The sequence below is a fragment of the Paramormyrops kingsleyae genome, chromosome 14 (assembly GCF_048594095.1).
Source record: "Paramormyrops kingsleyae isolate MSU_618 chromosome 14, PKINGS_0.4, whole genome shotgun sequence".
In the NCBI taxonomy this organism is placed as follows: Eukaryota; Metazoa; Chordata; class Actinopteri; order Osteoglossiformes; family Mormyridae; genus Paramormyrops; species Paramormyrops kingsleyae.
Window position 1 is genome coordinate 10,417,679 of NC_132810.1, and position 18,910 is coordinate 10,436,588.

Sequence of the window (18,910 nt, forward strand, 5' to 3'; positions counted from 1 at the left end):
TTGTTTTGGCAAGTTATTGCCCAGTATTCGCAGGTGTTTCGTAATATTACACAGTTATTTCGTATTGCACAGTTTTCATAGTAGTACATCACAATACGCTAATTCACGATTAAATCAGGAACTGAAATAAAGTAAATATAAAAAAGCCAGTGAAGGGAAAACTACGGATTCCCAGTATGACAGAAAAGTGGCATTTTCTTGCAGGTCCGTGGTATGTATACGGAAGAGGCTAAACTGTTTACTTCCGGGGTCAGAAGACCGCGCGTCACCATGGAAGCGCTGGGTTTGTGACCAGTCCCACACGCCATTTTCGTGTCACCCAGCGATGGGGAGACTCTGGCGTTACCAACGGCGTGCTTTTAATTTGGGTAGCGACAACAACCACGACATTCTGAAGAAAACTTCGTTGCAAAAGTTTAACAAATATCAGATACCTCCCATCGCTTGAACTGTGACACCACCCCACGTCTCATAACACGAGCCTGGAAAAGGAAAACGGGTTTGAATTGCTTTGTTTTAGTAAAAAAAGTACAATATATATATATATTTTTAGTGGCGCGTTATCGGCGAAGCAATTGCTTGGCAAACCCCATACGCGACGCCGCGAAGGCTAGCTTGCCATCTTGGTTATTTGAGCTAGAGATCGGCATGTCGACTATTTTAGAAAAACAGCATACAAATGTGCCTTAATGTCTGATCAAGACAAACGCGAACAAGAAGTTTCAGCTCCGCCGTCTGCTGACCTACGCCCAAACCCCCTAAGGAAGAAGGGGATAGTTTGTAGCCTGGAGGTCCAGCAAGATGAAATTATCTCATCTTTAAATGATCGTACCGAAGGTAAGCGGCTATCGGCAATCGGAGCGATTCTTAGTCATCTGAAGAAACATGGTGGACGGATACTATTTCCAAAAATAAAGGATATACTCGAGGCTTTGGCCGATATTTTTCAAAAGGACGATCGTAAAAATATAAAAAAAGCCTGTGTTCAACTAGTGTCTGAATTGGTGTCTATACCAGAAGAGTGTATAGAGGATTTCAGGATCGACGTGCTTCCAGTTCTCCTGAATGAAGTCAGCCTTGCCGATAATAAAAATCGCAAGGCTCTCCTGCAGACTCTTCTGAAGTGTGTGAAATTCAGTGCTAAGCCTTACAGAGTTTTCCAGATAATTACTAAGCATGCTCTCTTGCACCGCGAAAACGGAATAAGGTCTGCGACTTTTGACATATACCCTGTTCTCTTGAAGGAAGAGTCGCAGAATCTTAACCTGAGTGATCTGATCACGTCGCTAAGTTGTATACTTCTTGGAAACAAGGAGTCTGATGATCCTTTTGTGGCTTACGTTACATTAAACCAAATTAAGCTGAATATTGGGCCAGAAAATTTTAATGGATTTGTCAACCTGTTGCCTGACTATCTCCTGAGGGTCTACTATAACTTTGAAGAGGATCACTGGCACCAGTTTTTGAAGTGGGGGATACCAACTTCTTCCCAGTCCCCTGAACAGCATGAAGAAGCAAAAAATGGGAAGATCAGATTTTCACAGTCCAGGATTTTTCAATTTCTTAAGTACCCAGTTCTGAGAAAGAATCCAAAGCTGTCTGCCATGATGATGTTTGAAATTGTACCCCAGGAGCTGCACAAACAACTCCTAGACCTCAAGAATTATCAGAACAGGATTAATGGGGTGGATGAGCTGAAAAACATTCTCCTTGATCTGGATTTGAAGCAGGTGTCTTCAGACAACATCGAGGAGTTTATTAGCTTCCTCCGCAGAATGCTGGATGACACCAACTTCAAGGTCTTTTATGGCACTTTACAGGTGATGAATCTGCTAATTGAAAAACTGGCCTTAAATGTAGATAAATATCTAAAACAGATAGTATGTGCAGCTCTCAGGATCTTGGGTGACACATGCGTCATCGCCAGGATTGAGTACATGAGTATTTTCAGGCAGCTAATGAGGATCGTAGGACCACAGAAGGTCCTGGACCTGGTAATTGGACAATTGAAGCATAAGAACTCCAGGGTGAGGGAGGACGTCATTAACATCATCATAGCTGGAATGCTAACCCACCCTAGGAAAGACTTCAACATCCCCAGCCTCTGCTATGAAGTTGCACCCTGTCTGGCGGACACCAAGAAGAAAGTCCGCCACGCGGCCCTGGAACTATTTGCTGTCTTCGACTACTGTCTGGATAATGGGAAGAAGCAGCCTCTGTTAAGAGCGATTGACCGAGTGGAGCTCAACGGGGATGCGGAGGGCCTGGCGGCAGCCATTCAAACTCGCAGAGCCCGGCACATTCTTCCCCGTCTGTCGCTGGATGGCATGGTGGAGTATGCCCTGGTCGTCCCGAGGCCTGGCCAGCGCAGTTCGCCACAGTTCAGCTCCGGAGCTGACCTGGACTGGGTGATGGACGGCTGTCGTGTCAGCAGCGGCAGAAGCCACCAGACGGAGCCAGAGCCCGACAGGCCATGCGATGGGACCCTGGGGGGTCTCACCGAAGTCTTCCCCCAGCACAGGAGGATCGTTAGTGCTGGCAAAGGAAAGAACAGGTTCCCGTGGGAACGGATGGGCCTCCCCGCCACCATGAAGCCCCTGACCGGCAAAGACTTCAACAGCAAATCATCTGCCCAGGTGAGCCTCCATTTTAGATTTAGTCTGTCCATGCTGTTACTCCTGACTTAATAAAAAAGATCATAGGGGTTAGCTATGTATCAACAGCAAAGTGATTGTCTGTTTCAGTATATGCAGAAGAACTGAATAGCAGGTGTAAAACATGCGCTTGTAAGAGATAATTATATTCCTTCTCAACATAAGTGTTTTTTTTTTTTAAACCGCTGTGAAATGTAGGCTGTTTGGTATTTACCAGCTAACACCTGTTAACCTGTGAATAACATGCTATTTTGAGCCTGGCTAAATGGCTCCAGTGTGGTTAGTCAGCTTGCAGTATTCATGGAGAGAGCTGGAGGACAGAGGTCAGCCTCAGAGGTCTCCCAGGGCATCTTGCAAAGCATGAATGAGGGCTAAAGCGAAACTTAATCTTGTAAGACAGCCAGTCTCTCTTCATTCTACTACTAAAATTCAACTACATGTCCAGGCCTAGATTCATGCCCATGAAGTAACGTTGTCTACTTTTGTCCCACTGTAACATTTATTTTTGATGACACTTTGCTTGCTGACATTGAGGGGCTTTCGATGGCTGATGGGGCTCGGGGCAATAGATGGATAGATGGTGGCTGTTATTGTGACGCTGACCTGATGGATGAGTACCATGGTTCTGTCTGATTGGCCTGCCTCGTTCTGCACTCAAGGAGCTTCTCTGATTGCGGAGAGTCCAGGCGCGGTGACTCATCCCTGAGCCTCTGCTGTAATGCGGAGGTGAGATTTGATTTTTCTGGAAGAACCATGATATCATCCTGGGGGTCTTTCGGCTCGCTTGAACAGTTCCACGACTTGGTCACGTAGAGCCAAGTTTTTGACCTTTGGTGCGGTTTCCGGGAAACCTGTCCATGGGAACATATTTCGCGTTACTGTGAGGTGCTCTGCAGTGACTAAGGAGGTTGCAGCAGCTGTAGTTTATGGGTGATAACGATGCCCGAAGCACTTATTCAATCGACAGGTGGACATGTCTTATTGTATGTCACATACCTCCAATGACATGCATGTCTGAAGCGCTTGGGACAGGCATCCGTTAGCTTAGAACTGATGAATTGTGAAGCTCTTGCTGGTTGCTATGCGACTGTGCTGATGTTTTAGAGGAGAAGAGGACCAGGTGACCTCAGACTTTGCTTGTAGCGGATCGCAGTCAGGTAGCTATGACGGGAATCTGGGGGTGGAGCTGCTCTTTGTTTGGTATATGCCTCCCTCTCCAGGTTTAGCAACTGGAGGCCAGTAAACCTATAGCCTCTAAATCATTTTCCCACTCATTTTTAATGCTTGTTAATTCGGCTTAAAAATTTACTTGAGGCTCAGAGACACTGTGCTTAGGTTTTGGGGGGTGGGGCTTATATTTACTGCACAGGGGTGAGTTTCCCGAAGCCTTCTTAACGCTACGTCGTTCGTTAGTTCTATCTTTTAACACAGAACTTAAGAACGACGTAGCGTTAATAACAGTTCGGGAAACTCACCCCAGATCAGTCCGCTAATGGCTCTGTAATCTCAAATGGATGGGACAGAAATACCAGCGTGTTCTCAAACAATCTCCCAACGCCTGCAAGCCAGTCATTCCTCATCGCAGCATTAATTAAGGAAGCCGCCAGTGCTTCCAGTCCACGGGGAAAACTTGTACAGTACATACCTGTTCCTTGCCACATAAACAAACGGAAATAGTACAGTCTGTACAGAACCCTCCCGCAGTAAATATGTGTAATACCAGTATAATGAGCAGTACTGTATATGTAGTGTGCATACACTATGGTACTGGTGAGGCTGAGAGTGCTCTTGTCCCTAATATTCAAACACACTTGTGTGTAACTGACCTGTCCATATGATGGCTTACACGGTCCCTTTGATCCGATCCCCTGTTCTGAATAATGCTCTGCCTTCTCTCTGTCCTCCATTGTTTGTGCGACAATCACAATTTCAGGATAAGAGAGCATAGGCATGGAACAGCATGGGGACCTCGTGCAAGCTCCCCTCACTGTGTCTCTGGTTACACATGATGCTACGCTGCCTCGAGCGCGGATCGCGTTCCTCCGGTGTGGCTCTGAATGGAGAGTGGCAGCACCGGGTCGGAGCCGCTAGTCCAGCGTGGATAAGACATCTAACACCCTCCTGGGTTTCATCTAGAGATGCACAATACACTCGTATATCGGGTAACTTCGGCATCGGCTGGTGTTTGTTAAAATCAAGACATCAGCATCGGTCCAATGTGCCAGTCTTGGCTGATATTGCTGCCTGGTATTTAGTCAGTATTGAAAGTTACCAGGACCAGAGCTAAAGATGTAACTACAAAAATAATGGAGGTGATTGCATTGGGCGAGTTATCATGGTGGAGAACGAGGGGTTTTGCAAGCACATTCACCACTTAGAACCTCATTATAGTCTAGATAACGTTACCTTGCTGATGTCCTTCTGCCTGTGTAATATGAATTGGTTGCTACACACATTCGCCGGATCTTAAGAAGTAACATTTCACTTCCATTAATCTGTACACATTGGTGCACCATTAGTTCCATGTTCAGTCCCCGAGAAATGTACAGAACTGCAGGTAAATAACCCCACCGAACTACGCCTTGCATCAAAGCTTCAGGCTTTGCTGGCTTATCAAAGCTGGAAGCCTTTCATCCAGTCGGAAATAGGAGCCTGCGAGTGCCGTTGAGCACTGGCTAACGGGCCGCTGAGCTGCTCCCATCCCTCCGTACAATCGCTCGTCTCGATTTGTTTGGCTGATAGATCGTCTGTCTCTGCAGCCCGCAATTGTTATCCGTCATGAATAATTCACCCGCTGCCCAGCGAGATTACAGGCATGTACCGCTCTCTCTGTGATTCGAGTGGGGGTCTCTTGAGCAGGGATGCCTCTCTCGTTGTTTACTTCATTGGGCAGGCAGCGGATGCGGTTCCTGGCAGTAATTTAGAGGGTTTTAGCCGCCTATTTACACACTCTGAGGGGCTGGAAAGCCTCCTCTCTGTATTGGATAGCCATGTGTTCATTTTAATTCTCCTGCCTTCCACTGTTCGCTTTGCTTTGTGCTGTGCAGGAGCCTCATAGCTGTAATAACTGTTTCCCAGTTTCAGGTCTTAAGCAAGGGCTGCCCACCCCCTGCCCTGGAGTATGGACAAGAGTCCTATGTCTGCGAGCCCGGTGAGAACTATCCCCACCCCCAATTCAAAGTGTTTTTTTTTTTTTCTGCCCCGTTATGTATGTTATGCCTGGATTAAAAGATACTATGCTTTTAAGGGGGATAATGTCAGCATCTGGGATAGTCTATGTCGTATTGCAGTGGACTATATCTGTAAATAAGCAAGCTGCCCCTTTCCTCATCCCAGATTGTCACCTGCCCCGTATCACTGGAAGGAAGGAGCCAGTCAGAGTTCCACCCAGGACTGGAAATGTGGATTTGGACCCCTGTTTCCTGGAGTCTGCCAGTCCTTCTGACCGAGATGCAGGTAAAGCAGCAAATGGGACACCTCACTGCAGGCGTGCTGACCGCTGGCATCACGGCAGTGACTCTGAGCTGCATTGTATGAGATTACAGGATTGTTGCAGCAGAACCGCTTTGTGATTGGCTGCTTCTGTAGCTTAGCACACTATGGGGGTAACCTAAGCCTTTGTAATGTTGTTGTCTGGTGAGTTCTTATTGCTCTTGGCTTTAAGGAGCTGGGCTGCTTAGTCCTCTGTGGCTGTCTTGGGCCTCACCAGTGTGTGGCACGATAGACGTTGGTCGGCAGCTTTCCTCGCAGCGGCACTCTAGTCGGGCCGGCTACTCTCCAGACACATCCATGTAAGGCACTCCGGCATAGTGCACTTTGTGCACCCATCTCCAAGCAGCTACACTCAGCCCGTGTACCGTATGGGGCCGCGTACCTGGACAGCCCCGTGACATCATTGTATGCATGCTCCAGCCTGAACCTGTCCAGCACGTGGCCCCAAAAGAGAGCGAGCTGGTGGCTCTACCGCCGACACCGTGGTTCCTAGAGGGAGACAGCAGGCCTCACAGGAAATGGAGCCAAAATGGCTGCCTGACAGGACCACTGATGGGCAGTGTTAAAAACTCTTTGTTACTATATATTTTTTTTATGTATTTGTATTCACCCCAGATGTGGTCCCTCCCCTCCAGGTGGCCATGCCTGTGGCAGGAATTCCAGTAGCTCTCTGAGGCGCTTCTCCTCTGGCTCGTACCCTCGCTCCCGGGGTGAGCTGGTGTCCACTTCTCCCACCCCTGTCAGGCGGGCACCATCCCATGATGCCTTGAGGCCCGCTTCTGAGGTTCCCTCAACTCAAGAGTGTCTGTACCAGGACCTCTCCCAGCGGGGAATGCTGGAGGAGGAGGAGGAGGAGGAAGAGATAGTGGATCGCGAAGAGGTGTGCATCTCATTACGACTCTATAGTGCAGGTTAGATTTCTGGTAAATTCCATCAGGGTTGCGATCTTCTGACGCATCTGCGCTCGCATGCTTATCCAGATTATGAAATCTCTGCGGTGCCTGCGCTTCAGCGCGGCCAAGAAGCGTGCCAAGATGAGTCTGAACGGCTCGGACCCCGACCAAGAGCAGGACCCAGACAGCCCAGACTCTGCGGTCAAGCTGGAGCTGGGGCCAGAATCGCCATCACGCACCTCGCCCCCCCTCACCAGCCCGCTGAGTGAGAGCGGCCTCTCCAGCTTGTACTCACCCCCAGCCTCTACCAACAAGGGATCCAAGACCAGGTGCGGCCCTCACTTAAAGGCCATGAATGATCAGGTTGACTTGTGGGTGATTGGAAAATGAAGGCCAGAACTGGCACGCTCTAACCTAATGTGAAGATCTCAACTGCCCTCTTGTGGTGGATGGCATCAGATGGACAGACAAAGTGTCCAGTTGGAGATGTGGCCGCTTGGTCCAATGCCTCTGGTGTTCCCGCAGCTCAGGGAGCAGTTCCTCATCTGTCGTGAAACCCAAACCACGCGCTGCACGGGCCCCCACCAAGACGAGGGCTGCGTCCTCCAGGGAGCGCGCCCCCCTGCAGGGTACGGGTCCCCGTGAAGTGCGTCGCAGTCACTCCTCCGCCTGTTGTGGATGTTGTGAGGTGTGCTGAGAGCCGTGTGTGTTGTCCGCAGGGTCACATGCCGTGAATGTGGTTGGTCAGCGTCTCGTTTACTCCAGTGGCTCCCCTGAGCCTGAGATGGATCTGCGGTGGGAGGCGTCTCCGTCCTCTTGCAGACCTCGCGGCAGAGCGCCAGTGAAGGCGGTTAGACCCACGGGAGGTGAGCTCTGAAACTATGGCATAATAACTCTAAATAATGCTTATACCCACCTGCTGGGCATTGTGGAAGCTGATGCTAGCCATCGTCTAGAATAAAGTGCTCCTATGCCCCTTTGCAGCGTCCCTGCCCAACAGCAGACGGGTCTCACCTACCAGTGACTTGTCAGATGGCATTATAGGCAAAGGTCAGACCTCCCATCCCGCCCACAATCCTATCATCTTTTATGTGCAGGGTAGGGCTGCACAACATCACATTGTGATTATTTTAAATATTTCCATTAATATTGTGCTGACTGTAAAACAGAAGAGGAGATGAAATTTGCCCAAAATAAACTATAGCCAAACAGAACGGATAAGATCACTACAAGTGTGTCAAATAAGTTGGTGGTGGTGGTGTGAGTTGTCATGTGACGCAAGTCAGTACTGACAAATGCAGTGTGATTCCAGGGCTTTGGATAACGGCATTGACAGATTAGTGGTGAAATGAGTGATACCCAAAGTTTGGCGTATCCTTATGTTTAATTAAACATGATAGACTTGAACTGCAAAAAGTACCACCACACCACCAGTGTCTTTTTAACTTGTTTATCCACAATATCTCGTCTTTTATAAGATGTTGTGGCTGCTGATCTGTCCCTTTCTTGCCCACCATTTCAGTGCTTATCACTTCCATGATGTACCAAAGCAGCAGTAGGTGGTCTGCTCCGCTAACCAAATTTAACCAAACACAAGGATACACTGAAATTACATAGATTACTAACTTTTGGGCATCCTAATATGCCTCTTGTTAATATTTTAGGCATGCGACTAATCTGTTTATCAAATTATGGGTGTACGTAAATGCCCGTATAGTGCAGAAAAGCTGCCGTCCGGACAAACTGTTGGCCTGTTATCTAGAACCCTGGTGACCATTGCGCATGCGCACACATTGGGACTCTATCGTGATATCTTATATCGTGCAGCCCTGGTGTATGGTGAGATAGTTTCCTGCCCCATGAATCATCGTAACTTAATTCATTCTGCTTGGCATAGTAACAGGACACTGACTTCCTGATATATCATTGGCTTGATTTCTGCTGACGTTGCCTGTCTGGGCTTGGTTCTTTCATTTAGTTTTCTTAAATGTTGCCCTTCTTTCTTGGCAGGAGTCTCCTGCACTCCCCTTTCAAGCCCCCAGGGTGTTTCCTTAGATTGTGGCAACAGCAGGCGGAAGTCTCGTAATGAAGCTCAGAGAAACCCCCATGATGCCTGCGAGTATCCCAACAGCCAAAAGATGGTGAGCTGGCAGTCTTAGATGATTTCCCTTAATACCTAGCGAACAGGCTCCTGTGATCATGTGACCTTTTGCCACTTAGGAGAAGATGATACTGTCCAGCTCTGCTGATGACATGTTTCTGCTGAGTCAGAAGGAGCAGGAGTTCCTGCAGATGGGGATGGAGTACCGTCAGATTCAGAAGCTACTGCACCAGATGCCGGCAGAATTCAACCCAGAGGAGATAAGAGGTCAGGGATTCAGGATTGGAGTGCTGAGAAAAACAAAAATAATATTCCCTGCTCAATTATAAATGCTAGAGGATGGTGGCTGTAATTGTATTCCTCAGACAGTGAATATGTATGGTTTCAGGACAACTGCAAACACTTTCTCATTAGTGTGATAACCCAAAAGGTATTTGATGGGACTTTTTCAAACTTTGCAGATACATTTTCTTGGTGAAGGTCTGCAGCTGAGACAAGTCACCCCAAAAGCAGCACTGTTTAGTGTTGGATCGATAGCAAAATTTTGACTTTGATACCAGTACCAGCTCTGGTACCTCAGTATCAACACCAACTCGATACTGTAAAACATTCCCATTTAAATGTTATATTGCTTTGAAATTAAACAGGCCTGTTTATGAATTAATTCTGCAGTAATATCTTTAATATAGTTTTCACATTGTTAGTGAAATATCCTTAGATTAATCTCCGTTCAGTGCATAGATTCTGATATTAATTTGCTCTCAGCTATTACAAAACATCATCCAAGGTTCTTGTTTACCGTAGCCTACTTTCATCACTGGGGAAAGAGATATGAATGAACTTGTGTGATGGCTAAACATGACTTTAAACAGCAACGCAAAACGTGATAACTGCTAACATCACTATTGTATCTTCTATCTGTTTTCATGCACACATGATGATATTTAAACTCCTTATTTAAATCAGGGTGAGTGACGTGTTGCCCTTTAGCAGCGTTTGCATACTGGGGCTGTCAACTTTGTTGGTTCAGCCTTTTCATTCAGAAAATTAATGCCATATCTCACTTCTGCCGCCCTCCTCATCAATTAGAGGCAAGCAATGGGCAACAGTGGTTTCCATCTCCCATCAGTGTAGCTTTTCCGCACAAGAGGCATGTGAGATAACATGACGTAACTAACTTCTTAGTGTTCTTAACACGCAGTAGAGATGTATAGCACATTTTTATAGATATCACAATTTGCAAAATGATAGATTCTAATTTAAAATTTCTAGTATTGCGATACGATACTGATACCGCTATATAGAACAGTATTAGCACTGCATAGTAAGTGTGTAATGGTACACAAAATTGATGGTTCGGTACAAACCTGTTTTGGGATCATGATTTGGTGCGATTTCGGTACAGCAGGGAAAACAGAATTTCTCCTGAAATTAATTATTAAAACTGTAAGCACAAAGACAGGAACAGTTGTAAACCAATGGCAATGTGTCTATCGACATGTCTGAATAACAGAACCAAAAGATTTGCACATTGTAGAAATAATGACATAAAATAAAGATTCAACAATAATACGGCCATCATAATCATAATGCACTAAATCTGGTCTAAATCCCTTGTTCACTACCACCAAGACTGGTGGTATATTTGTAGCAATAAATATCCCTATAGCCTTTTTTTTTTGCCTGGTTAAAGTGCCTCAAATGCTATGGGGTGGCTTCTTGCAAAGGTGGTTTCTGTCTTACTCTGGTTGCTCGCACACTCAGATGAATGTTGTCTCAAATGAGCTGGATGTGTTTCCAGCAGCCTAGACAAGTTTAGTATAGCAGCTGACAGACCTTCTTGGTCTTTTTAGCTACTCTCCCTCCGTGCTGGTGTTCCCAAACTGCCAATTATGACTCACTGCAACCAGCATTAGCTGCAACCAACTCACAACCATAATTAGCATAATGTTTCTATGTTGAACATCTATGTATCTGTGAATTTAGGTTCTGCCTCTGTCAAGCAGTACATTTGTTTCATTGTGCATACGGGCTGAAAATGGTGTAACTGAAGGGCACGCAATGAATATGTGTACTGTTACAGCCTTGTTGCATAGTGATAGCAAAGGGAAGGGCTGTGTCAGACACTAGATCTCTTTAGTGCAAACAGTTTTAGACAGATTTTTAACAAGCTTTTTCAGAAGTGTTGTATTGGTGAAGATCTGCAAGGGATCAAATTTTGAGACAAATTGCACCAACATTGAAGTAATGCTGCTTAGTGGCAGCAGAAAGAAGGGTGATTGCAGAAAACACTTGACCTTGTGATTGTGATAACTCAAGTATTTGGATCTTATTTCCACTTCAGAAAAACATTATAAACATCATTATGACTCAAGTGGAAGAGTTTAAATATCTCAGGGTCTTTTTCACGAGTGAGGGAAAAAGGGAGTGGGAGATCGACCGGTGGATTGGTGCAGTATTCCCAGTAATGTAGAGGCTGTACTGTTCAGTCATGGTAAAGAGGGAGCTGAGCCAGAAAGCAAAACTTTCAGTTTACCAGTCGATCTACGTTCCTACCCTGACCTATGGTCATGAGCTTTGGGTAGTGACCAAAAGAATGAGATTGTAGATATAAGCGGAAGAAATTTGTTTCCTTCGCAGGAGGAGATCAAAGTAGAGCCGTTGCTCCTCTGCATTGAAAGCAACTAACTGAGGTGGTTCAGGCACCTATTAAGGATGTCTCCTGGGCACCTCACTGGAAAGGTGTTTTGGGCACATCCAACTTGGAGGAGGCCCAGGGGCAGACCCAGGACACGCTGGAGAGATTACATCTCTCAGCTGGCCTGGGAACGCCTTGGTATTCGCCTGGTGGAGCTGGAGGAGGTGGCTGGGGAGAACATTATATGGATAAAGGTCTATGTGTGAATTTATTTCGAACCAAATCACACTAAAATTGAAGTAGCAGGGCTAGGTGCCAGCAAAGGAAGGAAAGGGCGGCTGCAGAAGATGCTTGACCTTGTAAGCACAGTAACTCTAAAAGTATTTCATGGATCTTTTTAAAACTTCCCAGGAACATTGTATAGCTGATGATCTGGCGCATATTCCATTTTGAAACAAATCACACCAAGATTGAAACGGTGTCAGTGAACAAACTGCCATAGGTGCAGATTGTGAGACAAGTCACACAAAGTTGGTCTAAAATATTTTTTGGAGAGATGGAGAGAGTGTATAGGGAAGCTACGAACTGTTGGGCATGTGGGACGAGTAGGGATTAGATGGGGAGGTGGGATGATGGAGCCTGCTGGTGAATACATTGTTGTTGTTGTTCTGACAGCATCTACTTAAATTTTCTTTAAATGTAACTTTTGTGATTATCTCCCTGCAGAGTGGCAACAGAATGGGAACACTGCAGTGAAGGCCAAGGCAGAGTCCCCCTCAGAGAGTTTGCCAGCCACCCCATACAGCCCAGCCTGCCAATCAAGTCCTCCCCTGAAGCCCCATCCACCATTCCGTCCTCGTCCACCCAACAGGCCCAGCCTGACCAATGACAGCCCAGCTCATCCGCCGGTCCTGCCCATCCAGCCCAGTCCTCCAATACAGTCACACAAACCCAAGACCAGCAGACCAACCCGTCTTAGGAAGGCATTCAGCCTCAAGACCCAGTCAACTTTCTCCCATAGTTCAGGTTCAGACCATTTTTACATCACATTTGAAATGTGGATATAATAATAGAGGCTCCGCCTTACATGCTGTCCTTCTGGTGGTCCCCAGATGATCTATCTCCAGGGAAGCAAAACCTACAACCCATCCCCAGGCCTGAGCAAGCCCTGACAGACAGCCTCAGTCTTCTCAGCTCTGAGGACTGGTGGGTACCTGTTTCCATAAACTGCTTTAGTTACACATCAGATTTGAGAATACAGTCCATTGTTGTTTTTGAGAACAGTCAAATACAGTATCTAGTTGTGCTCCTGAATCCTGCTTTCACTGAATCTCAGGGAGAAGAAGATAGAGGGTCTGGAACTTGTACGCCGCCTGGCGCAGTTCCATACTGAATTGATGTCTGACAGACTTCACGATACCTGCCTTGTGGTGATTGACGAGGTATTACGGCCTTTTAATTCTATTATCTGAAATTAGCAGCTTGGATATATTATCTTATTAGGTCTCAGTCACCTCTCTAGTTGCATCTGCAGCCAGTGTTTGGTCTGTGTATGTGCTGACCTCCAGGTGAAGAACTTGCGATCAGGGGTCTCCCGCGTGGCAGTGGCGACATTGGGAGAACTCTTCACCCACATGAGGAGAGAGATGGACCCAGAGCTTGACTACACGGTCAAGGTGTTGCTGCACAAATCTGGGGAGACCAATGCTTTCTTGAGGCAGGACGTGGACTTGGCCCTGGCTAGTATGGTGCAGAACTGCACACCCGTCCGGGTCATGAACGCCCTGCTTGCTGGAGGACTGAAGTAAGTAGACCAGACAAATGCGTCGTACTGAACCGCACCTTTGCAAGTGTTGTACACCTGAGCTGGCTGTAAGAGTTAGATATAGCCTTTTCAGCTCTAACGGACCTTTTAGTGTTTTTTTTCTCGTATTTATATTGAAGCCACTCAGAGCTAATTGCTTGATTTCCAACCTCATTTCCAATGTGCAGTCACTTGAACACAATGGTTAGGAAGAGCACGGCTCAGCACCTCGCTGACCTTGTGGAAGTCATGGGTGTGGAGCGCCTGCTCTCCAGCAGTCGAGAGCTGACGGACCGTATCCTGCCCGCTGTTGCCAAATTGGCGCATGATTCTTCACAGGAAACCAGGTATGGAGGACTAGTATAACCTTAGATGATATTACACTTAAGGCTGGGTGATACAGTGATAAAATTCCGTACTGTGATTATGAACACTCATATTGCCGTAAATTTGAATATCGTGAGTATTGCGATATAACCTCAACAGACGTTTTCTTTCATAATTAACAATTTATAATGCACTATTTTTACAGAAGTTCCGTCAAGTTATGAGTCTGTTGTTGGTGTAATTTGTCATTATACCTGTCACATGTTTCAGAACTGTTAGTAAAACATTTTGGTCGTCAAACCACCCGTTATATTTTACTCTTTTATATATATGAATTTTAGAATGTTTTGATAAATATCGAAATTATGAATTATGTCTGAAAATATTTCTATATAATTTTTATAGCATATTGCCCAGCCCTAATTACATTGTTAATGGCCGTTATCACTAATCAGCAACAGCCATTGATAGCAATCAAGTATCAGCAACCACTTATCAGTAACAGCCATTGATTGGTTTCCTGTTCGTCAGACACTTTGGCCGTCAAATGCTGCTGTTTCTGGCATCTCACAAAGACTTCGATAAGCTATTGGAGCGGCACATTCCAGACAAGGAGGTTGTCACTGTCAAGAACACAGTGCTGTCGTTGAGGAAGAAGGTAAATTGGTTGGTCTTCAGTCGCACTCAAAAAAAACATTTACGTAAAAATGTTGTCAAGTAGTTTCATGCAACTGTTTCAAATAACTTTAAAGACGCTTAATCCATAAAGCATAGTTCGTACCTCACTTGTTTGCGTGCCATTACAGTCTGTGAATGTTTGAATGGATGGACTTTTGTGATCATACATCATTTATCTGTGTAAGCATACTGTCATGGTTGATGCATGCGTACAACAATAATATTACAACAGACCAGCAGATTCTTCCTTTTGGATAAGTAATTAAGTACTTTGCCTATTGCAGATTGCCTATTATTATGACTTAGATGAAGATCAGGCCACACCTTATGGGTTATTGTGAAAATCCAGTTAACAGCAAAGGATTCTAACTGTTTTCATGCATGGTATGGCTCTGAAATGAAATGTGTAACAGAGGAGGCCTAAATGGAACCGAGTAAAGAAGGGATAACAAAACTAAGGGCAGACAAAGCCTACCCCTGAGCTAAGCAGTATGACAGTCAGCCAAAACCCTTTGTAAACAGACTGAGCCTCTGGGATTTGTTAAGTTTATTTTGTTTTTTACTATTCACATATGCAAATTGTAATGAAATTAAGAGCATGTTCCCTAGCTACATTTGATTTTGCGCTACAACAGATTTTTTTTAAAAAGGACAGAGGAGCCCCTTTCTATTCTATTATGAGCTTCTCATGGTCTTCATTTAGATACCCAGCAAGGGCATTGAGCTGGAAAGCTATCCTTGATTCAGTGATATCAACCTAGAAGGAAAAAAAGAATGCACAAACATTCAAGAAAATGACTCAGAAACCTGGTGTATGACAGCCATTATCTCTCTGATTTTTCATGCTGCTACTCCTTCCTTTTTTCTGGAGCACTCTGGACAGTTTACTGGTGTACTCATCCAATTGCCACACACATTTTGGAATCAGTGGAACCGTGGTGCATCACCAGTTCCAAATGGTGGCCCAGTTTTTGCTCTAACACCCATTTTTTCTGACAATATACCAACATGATAGCCAGCAAGCTGAAATTGATCGATGCCATTCATCAAGGTTGAAGTACAGAAAAAGACATTCTTATCTCAGGCTGTGATTGTGCTTCTGAATTATATATCAAAATTATATATATATAAAATTTTCCTCTGTAGGTCATGAGGAGGGCTACAAACATATCAGCAAAATCACTGTAGATTTCCCAATATGTAACTACTTAATATGATCCAAAACTTGCATAGATATAATAACATATTTGACTTCTTACCTGTATTTTGTGGCATGGGAAATGATAATACATGGTGATCAGATTTGACCATACTCCATACGTGCAGCATGTATAAAGGTACAATGTACATTGTGTTTATGGGAAAATGTATTTTACTTTACTCTTTCTCATTGACAAAACATTTCTCAAGTAAACCAGATAAACTTTAACTGAAAATGGACAACTGACTGAGTTTAACTTGGTTTAACCTGTGTTGTGTAACATCAGTGAAAAATGTATAACTAAATACAAAAACAGTGAATTTCATTTCTTTTGAGTGTGCCTGGTGTTTGTGTACAGGGAGTGTACAGGCAAAACATTTGTGGGCTGTCAGCTCTGCAGGAACTGGAAGGTGTGTGTCGACTATGAAATTTGTGTAAATGGTGCATTGTGGGTAATCATATGGCTCACTGTTTTTATCAGGAAATGGGAGGGGCATCTCCGAAAGCCCGATCAGTGACGCGGCGTCATTCACTCAACGGTGGCACAACCCGCACTTTGTCTCTCAGCCGGGAGCCCTCCAGCCTCAAGCAGTATGTTTTATCTTCAAATCAAATAAAATATGCAAAATGTCACAATTTGGTTACCATTCAAAATTCCACACAAACCCCGCCTTCCTGACATCAGTTCTATCTTTTTCTGTTTGCATAGGGATCCTGATGGATACTACTGCAAGGGCCAGGCGAATAACTTTGCAGACAAGACAGAGTACATCAAGAAGCTCAATGCCCTGATGTTGTCAAAGGACTTCCGTGAGCGTATCAGGGCTCTGGAGCAGCTAGTGTCTGACTGTGAGCAGAACCCCGACATGGTCATCGTCAACTTATTCCCGGTAATTAATAGCAGATTGTTAAGAGCTCCAGTATTCATAACTGTCTTGTGTTGTTGCTATTACCTTGTTGAGGAATTTCACAAATTGTACCCTCTGCCATCTCTTCACAGGTGTTTGATGCCATCAAAGCCAGGCTCCAGGAATCCAACAGCAAAGTCAATCTCAGTGCCCTACAATGCTTACAGAAGATCATTTCCCCCCTGAAAGACCACCTGGCTCAGGTGGTCTCCTTACTAGTTCCTGCCATTGTAGACAATCACCTCAACTCGAAGAACAATGCCATCTACAGCGCAGCTATTGGTGTCATCCATGCTCTTATGGAAAACATAGGTAAGACTCTCAATGTTATTGCAGGTGCCATGGAAAATATTCCCAAATATCAGAAGAGGCAAATACTTGAACTCTTTCTTCTTAATTTCAGATAACACTCTTCTGCTTCAGCCGTTCTGCACCAAAGCTCAGTTCCTTGGTGGCAAAGCCAAAGTCGACCTTATCATAAAGGTTGCAGGTATGTCCGTTACAGCTCACTCTAAGACAGGGATTGGTTCTGATATTTCTCAGTAGCCATGTGCCAGTGACTGACCTCTTGCTGCACCCTGCTGTGTCTTACAGACCTTGTGTATGAGCTGTACCCCCGCAAGCCCCAGGTGGTGGAGCAGAAAGCACTACCCCTCCTGTGGTACCTCCTAGGCACTTCCAGCAAAGGAGCATCCCTACTGGCCCGGGGCGGTAGTGTGTCTGCGGCCACTGCCGTCCTGTGCCAAGCCCTGCACAGCCACATGGGACCCAGTTTGGCAGAGTGTGCCTCATCTCAGCACCCCAATGTCTACAAGAGCTTCAACAGACTGCTCAAGTCCATCTCCTCCCACTGACAGCATTAAAAAAGACTAAACGTATAGCTTACTTGAAATTAGATTTATATAGATGTAGTTTCAGATAGATGTATTAGTTCATGCACTTTTTAAAAATTATTTTTAGATAGATTTTAATTAGCCCTTACTAATAGTGGTAAGTTCTATAGAGTAGAATACATTATAAGAACTTTTTATTTAATGAAAATGTTCTTGAGCTCTTGGTATCAGGATTCTTGCCCTCAAACAACCTGCTCTTTTGCACTTTTGAACAAATGGTACACTATTGTGACGGGCTATCATCATCGGTTGTGTCACTGATGTACTTGTCATTGTTGTAGCTTGTGAACTCAATGAACATGGACTGAAATGCTGTGGAATGTACTATTTAAATGCACAAAACACTTGAAGGGATGTATAGTTTTGCTATTTTTAAAATATTATGCCGTATGTGACATTTCCATGATGTGTCTTACTGGGCTGTTCTGATTTGTTAGGATTTTTAATGAAAACAAATGGCTTTTGTAACAGTTCAGGTCTGTAATTGCACAGTATTCCCTTATTTTTTATGCTGTAATATTGCAGTATATCTTTGAAATTTGCTGTAAAGTCCATCAACAAAGAAGTTTTCCAAGTTGGAACTGTCTTATGGTTTCTGCATGACCAAAATTCAATGACAGGGAACAAAATGGATGTTAATATTTTGTTATTGATATACTATTGTACAAAGATGCCTGAATGAAATGTCGGACGTAAAACAATTTTACTAAGGTTAGAGAGATGTTAATGTGTTATATTTTTGATTTAATTTACCAATTTATACATGTACTTACACCCAGTCCTGTGATTTTGCAATTCCAAATCGTGCCAGTCCCAACGTAGCCTTTCACATTTTCCACAGCTAAATTGTACTGTACCTGTTTCTGAAAAATTGAGAGAAATTATATATATATATATATAAACTGTATATAAATAAATTGTTTTATTTATCTAAATAATTGCGCCCATCATGTCGTGTTCTTATGACAGTGGTAAATAAACAAAAGTATAGTAGGATTGTGTTGAATAGTTAAAACATCTGAACCATCATATACATTTTTCCGCATTTTCTGTTGAATTAATATTTTAAGATATAGCTGCGCTCTTTTTGCTGCTAATATTATAGCAATTAGAAATATTTCTTTGATCAAATCTTAGAAGCTTTAAACGCATATGAAATGAGCCGAAACACTGGTATTTAGTACACTTCATGCTGCTTTTCGATTACAAAATATCAACTCATTGCTTCGTTTCAACAGAGGTGAGAGTGCTTCTTGAAATCTATGACATTAGCTACCACAGGCATCTCTAAAACTGGCATCTTTAAAACTGCATTCCTTCC

General features: G+C 44.5%; 1 protein-coding gene across 3 annotated transcripts; it reads left to right on the plus strand.

The window, feature by feature from the left end:
• The first annotated feature begins 236 nt into the window (after positions 1 to 236).
• LOC111852513 (TOG array regulator of axonemal microtubules protein 1) lies at positions 237 to 18,481 on the plus strand. Of its 3 annotated transcripts, none has more exons than XM_023828534.2 (21): positions 237 to 2,636; positions 5,733 to 5,805; positions 5,991 to 6,110; positions 6,782 to 7,026; positions 7,127 to 7,368; positions 7,565 to 7,668; positions 7,759 to 7,905; positions 8,024 to 8,089; positions 9,050 to 9,180; positions 9,311 to 9,407; positions 12,505 to 12,804; positions 12,891 to 12,984; positions 13,115 to 13,220; positions 13,347 to 13,582; positions 13,771 to 13,929; positions 14,441 to 14,567; positions 16,270 to 16,379; positions 16,498 to 16,678; positions 16,789 to 17,008; positions 17,100 to 17,186; positions 17,291 to 18,481. In XM_023828534.2, the coding sequence occupies exons 1-21, from the start codon at positions 690 to 692 to the stop codon at positions 17,548 to 17,550; spliced, it is 5,052 nt and encodes a 1,683-aa protein (XP_023684302.2). In that variant the 5' UTR covers positions 237 to 689; the 3' UTR covers positions 17,551 to 18,481. The 3 variants fall into 3 exon arrangements, with proteins under 3 accessions (XP_023684302.2, XP_023684301.2, XP_023684303.2); XM_023828533.2 differs by having other exon boundaries at positions 238 to 2,636; positions 9,260 to 9,407; XM_023828535.2 differs by lacking the exon at positions 8,024 to 8,089 and having other exon boundaries at positions 238 to 2,636; positions 9,260 to 9,407.
• The last annotated feature ends 429 nt before the right edge of the window (positions 18,482 to 18,910 follow it).